The sequence below is a fragment of the Lagopus muta genome, chromosome 1, assembly GCF_023343835.1.
Source record: "Lagopus muta isolate bLagMut1 chromosome 1, bLagMut1 primary, whole genome shotgun sequence".
NCBI lineage: Eukaryota > Metazoa > Chordata > Aves > Galliformes > Phasianidae > Lagopus > Lagopus muta.
Genome location: NC_064433.1, coordinates 120,016,843 through 120,034,922, shown reverse-complemented (window position 1 = coordinate 120,034,922; position 18,080 = coordinate 120,016,843). Strand labels below are relative to the sequence as shown.

General features: G+C 54.1%; 2 protein-coding genes across 2 annotated transcripts in view; one reads left to right on the top strand and one right to left on the bottom strand.

The window, feature by feature from the left end:
* Positions 1-18,080, top strand: part of LOC125688601 (uncharacterized) — a 209,733-nt gene that overhangs the window by 138,538 nt on the left and 53,115 nt on the right. The window lies entirely within an intron of this gene.
* Positions 6,411-17,253, bottom strand: LOC125697799 (maestro heat-like repeat-containing protein family member 2B). Its single transcript, XM_048955437.1, has 32 exons — positions 17,178-17,253; positions 16,826-16,900; positions 16,418-16,539; positions 16,156-16,278; positions 15,851-16,016; positions 15,598-15,696; positions 15,332-15,483; positions 14,838-14,981; positions 14,227-14,319; positions 13,873-13,942; positions 13,644-13,757; positions 13,468-13,541; positions 13,016-13,135; positions 12,761-12,868; positions 12,412-12,571; positions 12,243-12,283; positions 11,925-12,066; positions 11,463-11,515; positions 11,026-11,133; positions 10,639-10,758; positions 10,345-10,467; positions 10,055-10,210; positions 9,711-9,833; positions 9,336-9,415; positions 8,793-8,928; positions 8,584-8,676; positions 8,102-8,197; positions 7,804-7,927; positions 7,492-7,601; positions 6,953-7,105; positions 6,565-6,719; positions 6,411-6,462 (listed from the first exon to the last, which is right to left on the bottom strand). The coding sequence occupies exons 1-32, from the start codon at positions 17,251-17,253 to the stop codon at positions 6,411-6,413; spliced, it is 3,561 nt and encodes a 1,186-aa protein (XP_048811394.1).

The window sequence follows — 18,080 nt, the reverse complement described above, 5'->3', positions numbered from 1 at the left end:
GCGCTACTGAAAGCATTTGTGTTATTTGCTCAGATGCACCCCTGGGAGCTGAGATCTAGGAGAAAAATCTCATTTGATCCATAGGTGCTATACACTTGAAAATGTGGCTCCTCAGTGCTATCTTGGTAAATCTCCTTCAACATGCTTGAATTGGATGCAGAATGTGCAGTCACCTTTCTTGATCAAAGGAGGGGTTTCCCTAAAGCTTACTCTTGAAATCCGTGGTTACGAGTTTGCTTCAGTCACCCATGCACTGTGCAATGGTCAGCAAAAAGTGTTCAGATTTAATGTCAACAGCTCTTGGTATAACACTCCTTCACAGCAAAGCTGAGCAATGAGAAGAAGAGGCAAAATCTGCTCAGTCGTGATGAGTCGTGTCTTGTCCTTTACCAGTTCAGCAGAGCACAAAATACCCATCTCTTCAATGAGGAAAAGGGGTAATGAAGCAGATGCAGGAGCAGGAAACCAAGCTGGAATGGGGACTTAAGACCAGGTGATAGTGCCCTTTGCAAATGAAACAATTCACTAGAAAGTGATTTCCACCTCTCTGTCCCCGAAATGTCCCTTGACTTAAACTGAAGGCACATTTTTCCCCTCCAAAATTAGTACATTGGTAACTGGGCAAGAGTTTATCTCCTGATTCCACAATGTCCTTCTCTCTTTCAAATTTGTATTTTTATTGCACCATTCCAAATACCTGGATCGCTACCACTGCTGCAACATTAATAAAATGCTCTACAATATGAACAAATTACTGTGCTTTGAGTGCTATTAAAAAAAAACAGCAACAAAAAAAAAACAAAAACAACCAACACTGGCTGCTGACAGCTTTCCTGAGAGAAATGAGGATAATAGAAAGTGCCTAGAATGATTGTGTCCTTCTGAGGTCTGATTGCATGGAAAGGTAGCAGAAGACCTGTTAAGTCCCCTGTAGGCTGACACTTGGGCAGCTGTCAGTGACATCAAGCTCCTTGTCCATCTCATCATAGTTTGTGACTACAGCATACTTATTTAGTTGCTCTTGAGCTGTATAAACTCAGTTTTTCCATCACACTGGCAAGCAGTTGGCATGCCTTGCCTTTTTCCTCCATCTTAAGACTAGACAATGAAGCCACAGAGCATACAATAGTGGTTATTTTCCTGTGTCGCTTGGCATGAGCTGGAGAGTACCTTGGACTGATCCTGAAAAAATTCTATGGCAGACTTCTCTAACTTGGCTCAAACAAACTTCAAATAGCATATCTCCTAGAAAATAAATCTGCATTTGACTGATACTAAGAGGTCATGGTCCATCAACTGCACTAAAATGTTTTTAAAGCTGTCCCAATGTGCGCCCATACAATGAACCAGGGAGGCTCCCTCCAAGGTTTTTTTCTATCTGGTACAGAAAATGTATTTATAAGTTCACTTAGATACACACTTATTCAGCAGGCTGGAGTGATTCCAAATTAAGTGGGTTTTTAATTAAAAAAAAATCTACCTAATTATATCTTTTTCCTCATGAGACAGAAACAGATACAAAGGTGCCATTCTGACTTCTCTAATAAATAGCTTGCATTTTATTTACTTATTAAGACCATTTAGTGCTCCAGAATAGTCCCAGTTCAAGGGCTGTAAAATGCCCATTTTTTATTATTTTTCAGTGGCCATTTTCCCCACTGTGCCTGTTGATCTCATTGAAGAGCTGAGGCATCCGCTCCCAGATTTCTCATGTGCTAAGTGTAGCGGAGCGGCTGGGTGGCATCACAGGGGGAAGGAAGTGAGGGGGAAAAGGAACAGCAAGAGGAAAGAGGGGAGGAGGGCACAAACGGACAAATAGATAAAGTGGAGCATGAACGCACACTGCAGGGATGCACTTTTGAATAGGAAGAGGTCTGTACAGCAGCAAGATGCATACCTGGAGATGACAGATGTGTTCCCCTAAAGCACTAATCTGTTGTCTCAGTTATTGTTCTGGGTCTTTTTCTCCCCTTCTGCAAATACATGCTTTCATTTCTGACAACAAACACTATGCTTTTTGATTGAGGATCCAGAATACTGTTGCTATTAAAATAAATTAATATGCATATATAGCACTTTGTTGTGTATGCACACAAGTTGTGTGTATAGTCACTATGGATTACTGCCCCAGAATGTGCCATCATAAATTAGAGTGCAACTGCTCCAGTCTATTAGTAACCCACTACTGGCAATTGCCTGGGGGACTATTTCATGGCAGTTTCCATGTGCAAATATGGTATTTGTTATAGAATCACAGAATCCTTAGAGTTGGAAGAGACCTTTAAAGGCCATCTAGTCCAAGTCCCCTTCAATGAACAGGGGCACCACAGCTACATCAGGTTGCCCAGGGCCTGATCCAGCCTCACCTTGAAAGTCTCCAGGGACCACATCTCTGGGCAACCTGTTCCAGTGCCTTCCCACCCTCACTGTTAAAGATCTTTTCCTTATATCCAGTATCCCAGTATTTCCTGTTTTTCTATTGCAGCAAACAGAAAGAAACTCACAATACTAACCACTGCCTAGTTACAAATATGAAATCCATTAGGTCAGTTAGCAGCAGAAGAAACACTTGTGTCCATATTTAGGGTCATTATCAAATCTGCTTCAAACATAGATGCAGTCAGCTTAATGCAACGCCTCTCCTCCCATCAGTGTGTATGTATGCACGTGCATACACAAGCACAGAAAACACGTATATCAATTATTTGCATGTGGAAATGCAGCCAGGTGAGCTCTGCAATGGCATGAAGGCACACAAATAGGCATGTGTGAAAATGAGTGTAAAAAAAGCTCCCTTTAAACACTGGATTTGGAGACTGACCTCCCAGTGCTGTTCCCTGGGCCTAATTCCCTATGGCGAACACCAGCAGGAGCAGATTTCCAGCCCAGCTGCAGCAGCTGACAGCTCTGCCTGTGGCCTGGATTTAAATTGCTCTGCTGTTAGTGGTAGTGGGGGACAGGGTTGGCTTGTGGGAGCAAAGCCTGGGGGTAAGTAGGGCTACCAGCACATTGCTGGTGGAGCATAGGTCTGTGTCCAGATGTATGCATATTACAGACAGCAGAAACCTGGTGTTAAACTCTCTCTCCATCATCTACACATGGTGGAGATAACCTGGTTATCTATAACCAGGTTCTAACCTGGTTATCTGGCTTTTGCTCAGTCAGGGGATGAAACTGCCTTCTTGCCAGGCCCCTTGATCTGGATGGGGACAGGACTCCCCAGGTCTCTCCGTGGGCCCCCTTCCTCTGCTTCAGACAACTTCTGGAGGGAGCCATTTGGCTGGCTGCTGCCAATTGCTTCATTTTCCTCTTCCATTGTCTGCGGTGGGGGAGATGGCCAAGTATCTCATAAACAGCAGTGTTAAAGATGATCTCAGAGTGCCAACTGTGAGTGGAAAAAAGGCAGCAGCAGGCAGCTGGAGGAGGAGGGCTGGGCAGCCCCATCCCAGCCTGGGGGCAGGAGCAGCCCATCAGGATGAGTAGGCAGCAGGGCAGGTCCTGGCCATCCTTTTCTGGCTTGAAGGGCCTGTGCAAAGTTCAAGGGCTCTTCACAATGAAGCAGCTGGGCAACACCTGCAAGCAGTTTACTTAAGTCCTTACTGGCTTATTTTGGGAATCTGACTGGGTGCCAGGCTGGAGGCTTCTGAGGAAGTAAATACTTCAAGACAAAATACTCAAGTGTTTTGCCTAAGCCGTGCCTGTCGGCAGGGGCAGAAAATAAAACAAAGCAAAGTGTGCATTCAGTGAGAGCCTGGCAAGATGGAACGTGGAGCTAAGAGACGCATCCTGAAGCCAGGATGGAGGTGGCTGGGCGCCAGCAGGGCAGCTTCAGCCAGGCTTGTTGCTACTTGCAAGGCCAAAGCCCAGGCCTAACAGAACTCAGAAACTCTACGGTAAAATAAGGAGTCCACGAAAGACCATGTAAGACCAAAGTGCTCCTGTATTTATCACAGATATACACGCAGAGTGAGCTAATAAGGCACTACAATACTCATGATAAATACTAAATGCTAAACTGAGGAAGCGTGGTCTTGACAACTGAGTAGTGACGTGGACTTGAACCAGCTGAAGGAAACAAGCCAGAGAGTTGTGGTCAGTGGAACAGAGTGAGTCAAGTTGGAGGCCTGTATCTTGTGGAGTCCCTCAAGGGTCAGTACTGGGACCCGTACTATTCAACATACTCATCAGTGTCTTGGATGAGGCAGTAAAGCGCACTGTGAGCAGGCTTGCTGATGCCACAGAACTGGGAGGAGTGGCTGACATGCCTGAAGGCTGTGCTGCCACCCAGCGACACCTGGACAGGCGGAGAGTTGGGTGGGGAGAACTTGAATGAAATACAACAAGGGCAAGCGTAGGGACTTGTATCTGGGCAAGAACGACCCCACATACCAGTATAGGTTAGGGACTGACCTGTTGGAGAGCAGCGTAGGGGAAAGGGACCTGTGGGTCCTGGGGGACAGCAGGGTGACCATGAGCCAGCACTCTGCCCTTGTGGCCAAGAAGGCCAATGGCACCCTGGGACATACTAGAAGGGGCATGGTTAGGAGGTCAAAAGAGGTTATCCTGCTTCTCTACTCTGCCCTGGTGAGACCGCATCTGGAGTATTGTGTCCAGTTCTGGGCCCCTCTGTTCAAGAAGGACAGGGAACTGCTTGAGAGAGTCCAGCACAGAGCCACAAAGATGATGAAGGGACCAGAGCATCTCCCTTACGAGGAAAGTCTGAGGAAGCTTTGGCTTGGAGGAGACTGAGAGGTGACCTAATGAACGCTTATAAATATGTAAAGGATGTTGGGTTGAGAACTGGCTGACTGGCAGAGCACAGAGGGTCGTTGTTGGTGGTGCAGAGTCCGGTTGGAGGCCTGTAACTAGCGGTGTTCCTCAGGGGTCTGTGCTAGGTCCGGTCTTGTTCAACATCTTCATCAATGACCTTGATGAGGGGATAGTGGCCACCCTCAGCAAGTTTGCCGATGATACAAAGCTGGGAGGATTGGCTGACACGCCTGAAGGCTGTGCTGCCATTCAGCAAGACCTGGATAGGCTGGAGAGCTGGGCAGAAAGAAACCGGATGAGGTTTAACAAAAGCAAGTGTAGAGTCTTGCATCTGGGGAGGAATAATTCCATGCACCAGTACAGGTTGGGGGATGACCTGCTGGAGGGGAGCTCTGCGGAAAGTGACCTGGGTGTCCTGGTGGACGACAGGTTGGCCATGAGCCAGCAGTGTGCCCTTGTGGCCAAAAAGGCCAATGGCTTACTGGGGTGCATTAAAAAGAGCGTGGCCAGCAGGTCAAAGGAGGTGATCCTCCCCCTCTACTCTGCCCTGGTAAGACCTCATCTGGAGTACTGCGTCCAGTTCTGGGCTCCCCAGTACAAAAAAGACAGGGATCTCTTGGAAAGAGTCCAGCAGAGGGCCACGAAGATGGTGAAGGGCCTGGAGCATCTCCCCTATGAGGAAAGGCTGAGTGAACTGGGTCTGTTCAGCCTTGAGAAAAGGAGACTGAGAGGGGACCTGATCCAGGTCTATAAATATCTAAGGTGTGGGGGGCAGAATGGCAAGGCCAGACTCTTTTCAGTGGTGAGTGGAGACAGGACAAGGGGAAACGGCCAGAAACTGGAGCATAGGAAGTTCCGCACAAACATGCGCAAGAACTTCTTTACAGTGAGGGTGACGGAGCACTGGAACAGGCTGCCCAGGGAGGTGGTGGAGTCTCCTTCTCTGGAGACGTTCAAGACCTGCCTGGATGCCTACCTGTGCGACCTGGTGTAGGGAACCTGCTTTGGCAGGGGGGTTGGACTCGATGATCTCTGGAGGTCCCTTCCAACCCCTACAATTCTGTGATTCTGTGATTCTGTGATGTCTGTCAGGAGGATGGAGCCAGGCTTTTCTCAGTGACATCCAGTGACAGGATAAGGGCAATGGGTACAAGCTGGAACATGAGAGGTTCCACATGAATGCTAGAAGAAAAACTTCATGGTGGTGGTAACAGAACAGTGGAACGGGCTGCCCAGAGAGGTTGTGGGGTCTCCCTCTCTGGAGACATTCAGAACCTGCCTGGACACATTCGTGTGTGACCTAATCTAGGTGTTCCCAGCAGGGGGATTAGATTACATGAGCTTTTGAGGTTTCTTCCAATCCCTGACATTTGGTGACTGTGATTCTGTAACTGGTATGGAGAAGAGACAGCAGCTATTGAAATAAAGACTTGGTTTAAAAAAAAAAAAGGTACTATTTTTATATATATATATATTTATTTATTTATAATAAATAATACAATTTTTAAGCTCATCTTCTCTTTTCTCGTTCTCTTCTCTTCTTTTCTCCTTTTCTCCTTTCAAATTTCCCTTTTCATTCCCTTTTTCCTTCCCTGCTCCTTTCCTCTCCTCCCTTCCTTTCTTATCCTTTCTTCTTTTTGCTATTGGCTCCATCGCTGAAGACAAAATTCTCTTATTCTCCTCCATGTCTCACTAGAAAAAGTAGAGTCGCAACTTGAGACTATTCACAAAAAAGAAAAGCTGCCTCCTCCCTACATCCCTCTGCAGCAACAGCAAAGGCGGGAGTGCCAGTACCTGTCCGTTGGCCCAAGCGGCCGGGAGAAGTTGCTCATCACGGCCTCAGTGTGACAGCGGGTGAGGATGACCACCGCCTGGCACAGGAAGGGCAGGAACGTGCTGTGCTGCGCAAACGATGTGATGCTGCGCAGGATGTAGAGGATCGGAGGCACCTGAGAGAAGAAGGGGAGAAAGAATGACTTGCTGCATCCTGCACTCTGCAGGGCCCAACCACGGACATTCAGCGCATGAGCAGTGCCTGCTCCCTTGACATGCTGCCAAGTCCTAAGCCTGAATTTCATGCCAGCTACCCTGGTCTCCATGCCCTGAGCACAAGGGGCAAACGGCACAAGTCATAGTGCAACAGCCAGCAAAAGTCCAAGACACGTGAAGGAAAGTCTCTTACGTTCCAACTGATGTCCTTCCCGTGCATCTGCAGGAAGGTGGTCATCCACTTCCCAGCAGCACGCACACGCACTCCGTTGGCTTTCCGGATCGTCTCCTTGATGGCAGTCATGAAGTCAACGGTGCGTTCTAAGGGGAAGTTCCTGCACACGATCTGCAGAGAAATGAGAAGCGGGAGAGATCTCATCACTGCTCTGCTGCAGCTGTCTGTACCCTGCTGTTTATACGGAAGGCGGTTGAGCCTTCTCTCAACTTCTGCACCCATGGTGTTTGCTTACATGCAAAGCCTACCTCCCAGCAGCCACAGTCACATGCATGCAAGTGCACACACACACACACAAACGCACATCATGGAGTCAGCTCCTTGCACTGGGTGCCTGAAGGCCAGACGTAGCTCAGAGCCTCCTGCTACTTGCACTGGGAAAAGAGCACTCAGGGTAACAGCTCATTTTGGAAACAGTGTCAGAGGCTGGGAGCAGCACAGGGTCGTGCAGAAGCCTACACACAGAGATCACACCACCCCTTCTTGGGTCCACATACCATGGCCATTTTGGATGTGGTCTGAAGCTGAGAGGCGATGCTGCAGGCATGCAGCCCCTCGCACAGGCTCCTGATGTCACCCGTCTCGATGTCTGTGTTGGTCGCTTTGGCTGGAAAGAGCACAGGGAGAAAAGGGAAGTCATGCTTCTGGAAATGAAACTGCATTCCACGGGGGAAAGACAGAGGACAGGGTGGGGACAAGAAGAGAGCTGTGCACGGTGCCTCTCCCTCCTGTAAACAGGGCCCAGCCCGTGGGGCTCTGGTAGTGCTACAGAGGAGGGCAGAGGGCTGGAGCGTGCCTGCTCCACTCACCTTGGATTCGCAGAAGGGAGCTCAGACAGGTGACAGCCAGCTGGCGGGATGCGGGCATGGGGTCACAAGTCAGAGGCGCCAGCAATCCCACCAAGGAGCCAAAGTGCTCACAGGCATCTCTTCTCTGCAGGGGTGAGAGGCAGGAACAAAGCTGTAGACGGCCCCAGCTCTCTCCAGCTTCTCCCATCTGTGCCTTCCCCACGCCATGACACAGCATGCACAGCTGGGCAGAGCTCGCCTTCAAGCTCTGGGGCACTGGGGAGGGAGCAGGGAGCACGCGGTGGGGCTCTTTACTCACTTGAAGCTCTTCACAAACAGCCAGCAGCTGGGAGCAGGTCTGCAGGGCCCTCTTGCGCTCCCACACGTTGCTCGATACCATGGATTTCTGCAGGACCTGGAGTAGAGCATCTGTCTCACTGAGGATGTCTTTGCTTTCCCTTCCTGCCACCCCTCTCCCTGTCCCCCCTTTCCCAGCACTTTCCCTTAAGGCCTGCCCTGTTGCTCCATGTGGCCTCCTGCCTCACTGACCACCGGCACTGCCGCCCCGCTCTCTGCAGACACGCCTGCCTCCTAACCCAGGAGCTTTTCCTCGGCTGTGGCCTCCAGGGGCTGGCTCCTGCTTTCCCCCTGCAGGGCCCATTTCTCTGCCCATTTCAGCTCGCAGTGAGCTGGCACGTCAGCAGGAGATTTCTCCCCCTCTGATCCTCCTCTCAGTCCCCAGATCTCTGCCCCCGCTATTGACAGGCACCATGCTTTCTCCCTTGCCCCACGAATACTCACATGGACTATGTTCTGGAAGAAGCCACCGCTGGGCTCTGTCTCCAGCAGGACCACCATGAGCCGGCCCAGAGCTCTCAGTGATGTTTGCTGAAGCTGAAAGCAGAAGAGGGGAGTGACGTGTAGCATCACGGCTGCTGCCAGAGCAGAGGTTGTGTGTGCTGAGGTAGGGTTCTGACCGAGAGGTGGCCGGGAAAGTTACGGCAGGTTACCTGCAGGTACTGTGCTGCTTGCTGTGACTTCCTGATCTTCAGCATCATCTCTGCTGAAGGGTGTGTCACGATGTTCTTGCAGCACAGGACCAACATCTCACGCAGGTCCTTGCTTTCAGAAGAGGGCTTCAGCTTGCTGAGAGGAGGAAAACAGGAAGAGAAATCAGAAAGGGTATTTACCTCTCCAGACTGGTTCAGACAACATCTGAGTTTCTCCTAATTGACAGCTACAAAGCCAATACCCCCACCCAGCTCATGCTGCTGAGCACTGCCTTCAGTTCCAGCAGCGCCCACCTCCTCCCCGGCAGCAGTGAACCACCTCCTGCTCTGGAGGGAAGGAGACCCCAGCTCTCCCTCTCTTCCCTGCCAGGGCACAGGAGCACCAGGGCCTTTCTCCCTGCCCAGAACCTCAGCTTTGCTGGGCACAACAGACCAGCCGTCTCTCCTGCTGTAGATGTGGTTCCTCCCCCCCTGGCCCCTCCAGGCCCTCAGGAGCTACCCAAAATGGGGATCACCATCCTGACTTGCTACCTCAGCCCTTACCTCAACTGCTCCAGGGCCAGAACCACCTTGAGAGGCACTGGGGAGACAGGCATGCCCGAGTAATACTTCTTCATCAGGTCCTGCAAGTCCCAGAGAGACAGTGTCAAAGTGGGCAAGGGGCACACAAGAGCTGTTCCACCCGGCCCCCAGACAGGCACAACTGCCACACACCAGCCCCATCACTTTCCTGTGGAAGCACTGCAGGATGCAGCAGCTGGTGCACCCAGCCCGCTGCCCAGCCACTGCCTGCCAGCACCCAAGGTCCCCACCAGCTGGAGACGTGTAACTGCTGGACACCTGCATGCCTCCAGGGAAGCGAGCCTTGTGGCGCAGCCCAGAACTCCTCTGCAGACAGCCCCGTCTCCAGGCACTCACCATCAGGATCTCCAGCAGCTTGCTCTTCAAGGAGGGGTTAAAGCTTGCAGAATCACCCACAGCTTGGTAGGCAGAGCTGCAGTCGGTGATGCTCTGCACCAGCGCGAGGTTGTTCTGCAAGTCCTGAGGAGCAAGAGAGAAGAACATTCTTTGAACTGCGGGAAGGGACAAGGGCTGCAAGGGACACACGTGGGGACAACGCTAAGGGAAGGGCTTGGATCTTTATCTGGGCACAAACAGTTCCCCGAGGGACCTTTGGAAAGGAAAGGCCCATCTCAGCATCCCCCCATGTGGAGAGGCTGCAGAGGGGCGCTCTGACACCCTGGCACGCTTTGAGCTCTCACCCGGCAGCTGCAGCTGTAGAGCATCAGGACGTTGCCCACGATGTCTCCCTCCAGGTGGGCGAGCAGCTGTTCCTTGGAGGCACGCAGTGCCACGCTGCCGTGGGCGAGCATGAGAGCGCTGCGTGTGGCATGAGCTCTCGTGCTGTCCAGCTCCATCTGTGTGGGAAGAAATGCCTTGAGACACTCGCTAACGGCCCCCAGTGCCCCGCGATGCTCCTGGGCTCCCAAGGCAGGAGCTGCAGGGAAAATAAGGCAGAAGAATGCCAAGATGGAAACCCGTAACGCTTTACCTTCTTGCGCCTGGAAATCCTGGCATTGCGGCCTTTGCACAGCCTGGACGCAAACATGGTGAGCGTGGCCAGGACTGTGTGGAAGTTGTTCTCAGCAGCATGGCTGAGAAGAGAGATGATTCCCTGCACAAAAGAACAAGGGGCCGTTGGCACAGGCCTGAATCTGCAGGTCTGCTCCTGAGCAAAATGGCAGCAGTGCAGAGGTTGAAAGGCCCGGAGCAGGGCCAGGAGAAGGCCTCTGCCCCAGGGCCAGAGCAGGGATGCTCACAGGAGCTGGAGGAGAGGACAGCTCACCTGGGCCTCACGTGGCTCCTCTGCATTTGCCTCCTCCAGGTGCTGTAGCAGCTTCTCCTGCACGTGGAGGACTCCCTGACAGGATCCCAGCACCGTGCCCAGAGCCTTGTACAGGAATGACTGCAGGGGAAGAAGCTGAGATGTGGCAGCAGCTTAACCTGCTGGTGGAGGGCCAGGTGGGAAGGAGCCAAGCTCCCTGGCGGTTGCTGAGAGCAGCTGCGGGGCCGAGCTTTAGCCATCCCCGGGCAGATTGCAGGGAAAGGCCCTCTGGGGGGCATAGACTGGGGAAGCAGCATCTGCACCCGCGTGGGCAGAGCACCAGCCGCAGCCCCAGCCCCAGCTGGACACCTGCAGCTGCACCGCTGGGTAGAGCCGGGGGGAACTCACCTTTTCTGCAGAGCTGCTGGCAGAGCTGCTCAGCCGCTGGCTCAGCTCACAGCTCAGGGCCTCGATCCATGCCTTCTCCTCTATTGTGTCCAGCGACGCCTTCAGGAACTGTTGGAGAACAGGAGAAGACAATGTTCCCTTGCCCTTTGCCTCTTCCCTCGCTCCCAAGTTGCTGCAGCCCTCTGGGGAGAGGTGCCTGGAAGAACAGTCCCTCTCCCAGCTCCCCCAGTGTTCCCTCCATTAAAGCCACCCACCCTCTTCTCCTAAGACCCCTCTGGGCTTGGGACAGAGCAGAAGAGGCAGCGCCACAAAGGCGTGCGGCCGCTCCGCAGCAGCGCTTGAGAGGCTGTTCCTGCCCCACAGTGGCTCACGTGGGAGCGGGGCTACTTGGGGCAGGCAAGCACTTCTCTGCACCGCGCCTCCCGGCAATGCTGTACCTTTAGCAGACGGCGCTCAAACTCGGCAGTGTCCGGGAAGCTCTCATCTTTCCCTGCACAGCAATAGGAAGACAAAGACCCTTACTTAGGATCAAGGCACAGAAGAAGAGCTGCTGCAAACCTGGCTTGGCCTGGGCACTTGACACTACCAAGCTGGGACCTGCACCCCCTCCACAATGACCTGTCCCTCCCCACAAACACTGCCTCCACAGGAACACGGAACTAAGTGCTCCAAGGCTGCTGTCTGAGGGGACATGAAGGGCCCATCCACGTCCTGGAACGGGCAGATCTCTGGTGGGATAGGTCCCTGGGCCTCAGTGCTGACTCCCAGGAATGGGAACAGCAGCAGAGCAAGAACTGGCCTGCAGGCAGTGCTTCCCCTCTGCCATGCTACAGAGCTGCATTTTCACTCCCCCCCTTCCCTTCCCTGCCTCTGTCTCTTCTTCCCCTCCAGTGCTTTACCTTCAAGACACTGCAGCAGCAGGGGGATCTCAGTAGCCCACATGGCCCCCACAGCCCTGTGGAACCTGCTGTGGAGGTTTTTCATCAGCAGTAAGGCAGCAGCTTGGAGTTTGCTGCCTGCAACAGGGCTGCCTGCCACCACCTGAGTGAGAGCAACACAAAGCAGGGTCACTTCTGCAGCAAGAGCAACGGCTTTCCCCCAGGATGGAAGCAGCTCGGCTCTGCTCTGGCAGGCAAGGAGCAGCCAACAGCTTTGCCCATGGCCATGCTGCTTCCTCCTGGGTGCTTGTGGCACCGGCCTCTGGAGCATCTACTCACCAGCAGTCGTGCCAGCAGTGTCTGGGGCGTCAGCAGTGGGCCTGCAAAGAGAAAAAAAGTGCTGAGTAAGACTCCAAGACACTGTGTGCCCAGCCACGCACACCTCCGCTGTCCCTTCTGGGTGCTACCACAGGTCAGCAGAGCTCACTGAGGGAGTTTTTGCTCCTACCTTGAAACATGGAGCTGACAAAATGGGGATCCAGATGTTCTATCGGCCGTCCTGTCAGCTCCTCTCTCTCAGCCAGGGCACAGACACAGCGGGAGACTGGGATCAGCATGCCTGTGTACTGCGCTGGCACCACAAACAACAGCAGCCGCGGCCACAGGAGCTGTAGGGAACGAGGCAGTTGAGCAGGTCAGCATTCCTGCCTCTGCTCAGAGATGAAGAGGACTCTGTGAATTTCCCTGAGTCCTGTGTGCTTCAGAGCACATTGGAGGAGAGACCTGGGGTCCTGGAATGGGACGAGGAACACGTGAGGGAAAGGCAGGGAGCAGCAGCAGGGCAGAGCGTGACTTACTTTGGACATCCCTCTCACAGAGACGTCCAGTGATCCCAGGATGTCCATGCACAGCTCCTGGAGAGCTCCTTCTTCCTGGGCTTCCCGGGCAGAAAGGTCTCCGGCTGCCTGCACAACAGTGGTGTTGAAACACTGGTTATGCTCAGTTCTCAGGAGCCTCTCAGGAGGCTCAGGTGTGGCCTCAGCGGTGCTTCTGTATAGCAGCCTCTGAGCAGCACGGGTCTTCCAAAGGAAGATGCTGCCCACTGCCCTTACCCTTCTTCCTGTGGCGCGGCTGAACTCCCTGAAGATGTGCCCCACCACATCCCAGGCTGAGCAGCTCCGGGTGTTCGAACTGAGCAGATCCTTGATGAAATACAGAATAGCCGTCCTCACCTGCAAGGGGTCAATTATGGGTGTGATTTTCCTGGTCAGAAGGCAAAGGGAAGCCACCTGCTCATCGGGGCAGCCCTTTGGGCATGAGCAGAGACAGCAAGAGCACTGGAGAGGCTTTAGCTACTGAGATGAGGGCCTGGCCTTAGCACCAAGCTGTGCGCTTTCCATGCACAGCACAGGGACCTGCCCGCTCCACTCTGCCTGCTCTCCCCACAGGAGCCATCATGACCGTGTGACCAATGCCCCAGCACCTCTCTAGTCACCCCAGCCCTGCCCGTGCTGGCAGCAGCATCACCACCCCGACAGCGCTTTCTTTTCCCCAACCAGCTCACCCGGATGCTGGGGTCGCTGCACAGACGCTGCACAGCCTCGACGACCTGGGGCAGCATCTCCGTCATCACGGGCTCTGCAAGAGATGCACAGAAGCATGAGCGGAGCCACAACACAGATGGCAGAAGGGAGCCCTGGCAGTCCCAAGGCGTGGTACTGATCAACCCGTGGTACTGACCATCAGAGCGAGCCAGAGCACCCAGCAGACCCAGGGCTGCCACGCATCCAGGCTCCCAGTCATCGCCCAGCTGCGACTGCAGAAACAGGATGGTTTCCTCTGGGCAGATCCGGGCTGCAGGGAGGAAATCCCACGCTATGTTAGCAAGAACCTCACGCCCATTCCTGAAGTTTGTGAGAGAGGTTTTGGCCAGGGCAGCGCCAAGCATGGCCAAAGCTCCTCTCCTTACCCTGCAGCATGATGCAGTGGGTCAGCTGTGCACGACCAGCCTCGCTGTGCTGCTTGCTGTCGTCATAGAGCTGTGGGAACAAGGTCCATTTGATACAATCACATCAGCACTGAGGACGGAAAAGACACTGTGCTGCCCGCTCTCGTCTCCCTGGGCACTCTCGGGAAGAGGGCAGGCAGACAAAACCCAGCCCTCCCCACAGCATCCCCGAGAGTACATGCATGGCTCTGGACCTGCCTTGAGCATGCAGGAGCTAAGGCTGAGCCGCCTTATTCAGGGGTCAGAGCTTTGCAGTCCTCCTGAGACTTAGCCAAGAGGGAAACTGCTGTGGGCGCAAGGATAGGCTCCCCTTACCTGGTAAAACACGGCACTGGTGACGTCCAGAAACTTGTCCCCTGGGATTACAGACTCAATGCCCCCTAAGGCCTCCAGGAAGATAGTGAGGCTCTGCAAGAGAGCAGGAGAGGAAGAAAGGGATGAAGCCACATCTAGCCACTTGGGAGTGGAGAAACTGTTTCCCAATTGTTTCTCTGCAGGGAGAAGCTCCTGCACAGGCGTTCTTGTTTATCCCCCACCTCCCAGCGGCACCAAGGGAGTCTCTCTGCTCTCAATCGAGCCGTGTTTGGGCATCATTTGCAGGCATTTCCCACCCAGCAGCCCACTTCTCCCCCATCAGATGCAACTGGATGTGGTCCCCCCAGTTGTTAGCATAGAGCTCCTCAGGCACTCAGAGCCCCACAGTGGTGGTGAAACTTCCCATCCCCAAGAGATGAGCCCCAGTGATTCTTGGTTCCCTCCTGGCTCCTGTCTGGGTTGTTCCTTCTCTGACTGAAGAGCTCAGGAAGCCTCAGAGCTCCCTTGAACACCCATTCCTTCTTTCTCCAAGGGCTCCCCACCTCCTCCCTGGCCCCTCGTGGCATTTGCACGGGCCCCACGTCTACCCTGAGCCCTGCACAACAACTCACCTTGGCCACCCTGCAAATGTCTTGGATCTCCTGACACGGGTGAACGAGCCAGAGGAGCTGCTCCCAGACCTGCTCTTGGTGCCGCTCCTCTTGCAGGAGAACCTCCAACATGGCAGCCACAGCCCCAAGGACGGCCTGTTTGTCCTGGAGAGGATGGCAGAGGCCCGGTATCAAAGACTGAAGGTCTGCCCTTCCTACACAGAGGGCTTTCCCCTTCCCCTTTCCCTTCCCCTTCCCCACACCCCCACGCCCAGCAGGAGATGGGCTCGCTCTGGAGGGCAGGCAGCTTTTCCCCATACCCTCATCCCCAGCTCTTCCTGCCACAGTGCTGTGACATGCAGCTGCTCCCTGGCACAGAGCCACTTCAGGGCCCTTTGCAGAGCCAGCCCACTCCCTCTCATCACCCCTCAGCTCTCAGCCCACTGGGCACAGACAGAGCTGCCGACATGGGTGCCCCTGCTGCCATCCTGGGCTGGGAATGCAGCAGTGCTCACCTGTTCCTCCTGGCAGTCTTGCCAGTTCCACACCACAGAGAAGAGCAGCTCGTGAAGGTTTTCACAGATCTGCTCTTTCTCCATGGCAGGCCAGGGGCATTGCATTCCTGAGGACAAGTAAGTCTTGACTCCATCCAGCCACTGTTTCAAAACTGAAAAAACAAAATAATTAAAAAAATAAATTATTATTATTATTTTTTTTAAGAGAGTGAGAAAACGGAGTCTGTGAGAGTCTGCAGCAGGGCTGCTCTGGGGCCGGCACTCACCAGCACAAGCGATGCGCAGGATCTGGCCACTCTTCACCTGGCCCACCACACTGCGCAGGCCTGCCAGCATCAGCCACACAAAGGGGATGCACTGTGGAGCTGCAGAAAGGAAGGAGAGGGCCACAGTCAGAGCCCCGGCAGCAAGGTAGGTGGACAGCAGCCCTGCAGCCCCCAGCTCAGTGCAGATCACACTCAGAGGGCAGAGACCCCTTTCCCGGTTGTTATAGATGTCAGGAGGTTGAGGGTACTCTACCATAGGTGCTGAAGAGTTTGCTCAGGGTGTTGAGCACAAACTCCTTGGACATGTCCCCCGCGGCCTTCAGGTGGCTCTGGAGCTCAGCCATCACCAAGGTGAAGTGCGTCCGAGCCAGAGCCACCAGGACATTGCTGGCAGCTGTCTTGACATTGCTGGTCACGCCCTGGAAGAGAGACACTGGTGACACGCGGCCCAGGAGACTGCCTGAGGCCCTTGGAAGAGCTAAGCCCCCACCATCCACCAGCAGAACACCAGCGTGGGCAGGCGGTTGGTTCCCTTTGCCTTTGGGAGTGAGCCCTCACCTGGGCTGCCGTCAGGTCCCGGGACACCTCTGCCAGCAGCCGGTTCACCACTCCGCACGGCGGGCGGCTGCTGTCTTGGCACAGGGCGCTCTCCAGCTCACAGTACGCCTGCGCTCGGTCGCCCTGGGGACAAGGATCAGTCACGCTCGTTTTGCCCGCTGCCACCCATCGCTCTGTGGATGTGCTGCCGGGCCTGGCACCCACGGCACCGTGGCCCTGGGCCAGGAGGGCAAGGGTTGCTGGTTGGATGTCCCCAACTCACCTCCTGATCTTGCAGGCGCTGAAGCAGTAAGGTCGCGGCGCAGGTAGGGACAGGGCTTGACACCCTGCTTCTCTCCCTGCGACGCGTACGCCTGGGCACGCAGCCCACACAAGCAAAGAGACCTGGAAGGAAAGAGCAGAGCAGCTGCTGCAGGTGTTGCTTGGAGCCAGGGCCGAGCACCCGGCCAGCTGTGGGAGGAACGCTCCTCCAGCTCCACAGCGCAAGGCTGCGTGTGGTTGGCGGGGACAGGGGAGGGAGCTTTCCCCTTGCTGGGGTGCTGGGGAAACCACGGTGAGCAGCTGCACTCGGCAGAGCAAGGACAGCGCTGCTGGCACGTCCTAAACAGACACTGGAGGCACACGTGTGCTCGGGCAGCGTCGTGGTGTCCAGAGAGGTGGAGGGACTCACCTCGAAGGGCTCTCAGCCTCTCCATGATAGCAGGATGCCTCCAGATAGACACAAAGCTCTCTCTGGTTCCACTTCCTGCGGGTCCCACAAGCGGACTGAGCCACCGCTCCCACCGCTCCACAAGGGTGGATGACGCAGCCACTGTGACACCACACTGCAGTGTCACCTCACAGAGAATGAATGACACGCCCCGGGCTGGGGGCCAGACAGGTCCCCAGGGCAACCCTGCAGGCCCTCAAACACAGTGCGCTTGTGTGATGCAATCGGCTCTGGGGTTCCTGTTCCATGCTGATGCAGGGAATCACCTCAGCAGGTGATGGAGAGCCCCTGCCAGGGAGCAGCTGCTGGGCACCGTTGCCCGGCGTTGTCTTAGTGACTGGGGACTCCATGCCGGGAGGCACTGAGGCCCCCATCTGCTGCCCCGACATCCTCTCCAGAGAGCTCTGCTGTCTACTGGGGGCACGTGTCAGAGATGTTAAGGAGACTCCACCGCATCTGATCAAAAATGAATACATTAATAATAGAGAAAAATCTTCTTTATGGTGAATGTAACAGAACAGCAGAACGGGCTGCCCAGAGAGGTTGTGGGGTCTCCCTCTCTGGAGACATTCAGAACCCGCCAGGACACATTCGTGTGTGACCTAATCTAGGTGTTCCTGCTAAGGCAGGGGGATTGGACTGGATGATCTTTCAAGTTCCCTTCCAATCCCTGACATTTAGTGAAACACATCCCTCTCACAGAGACGTCCAGTGATCCCAGGATGTCCATGCACAGCTCCTGGAGAGCTCCTTCTTCCTGGATGGTGTCTTGTTCATGATGCTGCCACCTTGTTCAAAGCAGAGGTGGGAGGTTCCTTTTTCCCCCTTGTTTGTTAGTTTCTAAGCCTTTTGCACATTTTTCCAGCCATGAGTCAAGGCTGTTCAGGCAGTCTTCCCTCTTTGGTGTTTTTTGGACAATAAATATGTGTTGTTAAAATGGAAGGTTAAATCACGAAAGAGGGATTGCCTGCGCTACTGAAAGCATTTGTGTTATTTGCTCAGATGCACCCCTGGGAGCTGAGATCTAGGAGAAAAATCTCATTTGATCCATAGGTGCTATACACTTGAAAATGTGGCTCCTCAGTGCTATCTTGGTAAATCTCCTTCAACATGCTTGAATTGGATGCAGAATGTGCAGTCACCTTTCTTGATCAAAGGAGGGGTTTCCCTAAAGCTTACTCTTGAAATCCGTGGTTACGAGTTTGCTTCAGTCACC

Bases quoted from the DNA above. Each gene is read 5' to 3' on its own strand.
- LOC125697799 (XM_048955437.1), bottom strand. From the start codon at position 17,253: ATGTCGGGGCAGCAGATGGGGGCCTCAGTGCCTCCCGGCATGGAGTCC. The intron at 11,516-11,924 runs GTAAAGCACTGG...ATTGCTGTGCAG, and splicing joins GCTGCTGCAGTGTCTTGAAG to GGAAAGATGAGAGCTTCCCG. The intron at 9,416-9,710 runs GTGAGTGCCTGG...TGGGACTTGCAG, and splicing joins AGCTGCTGGAGATCCTGATG to GACCTGATGAAGAAGTATTA.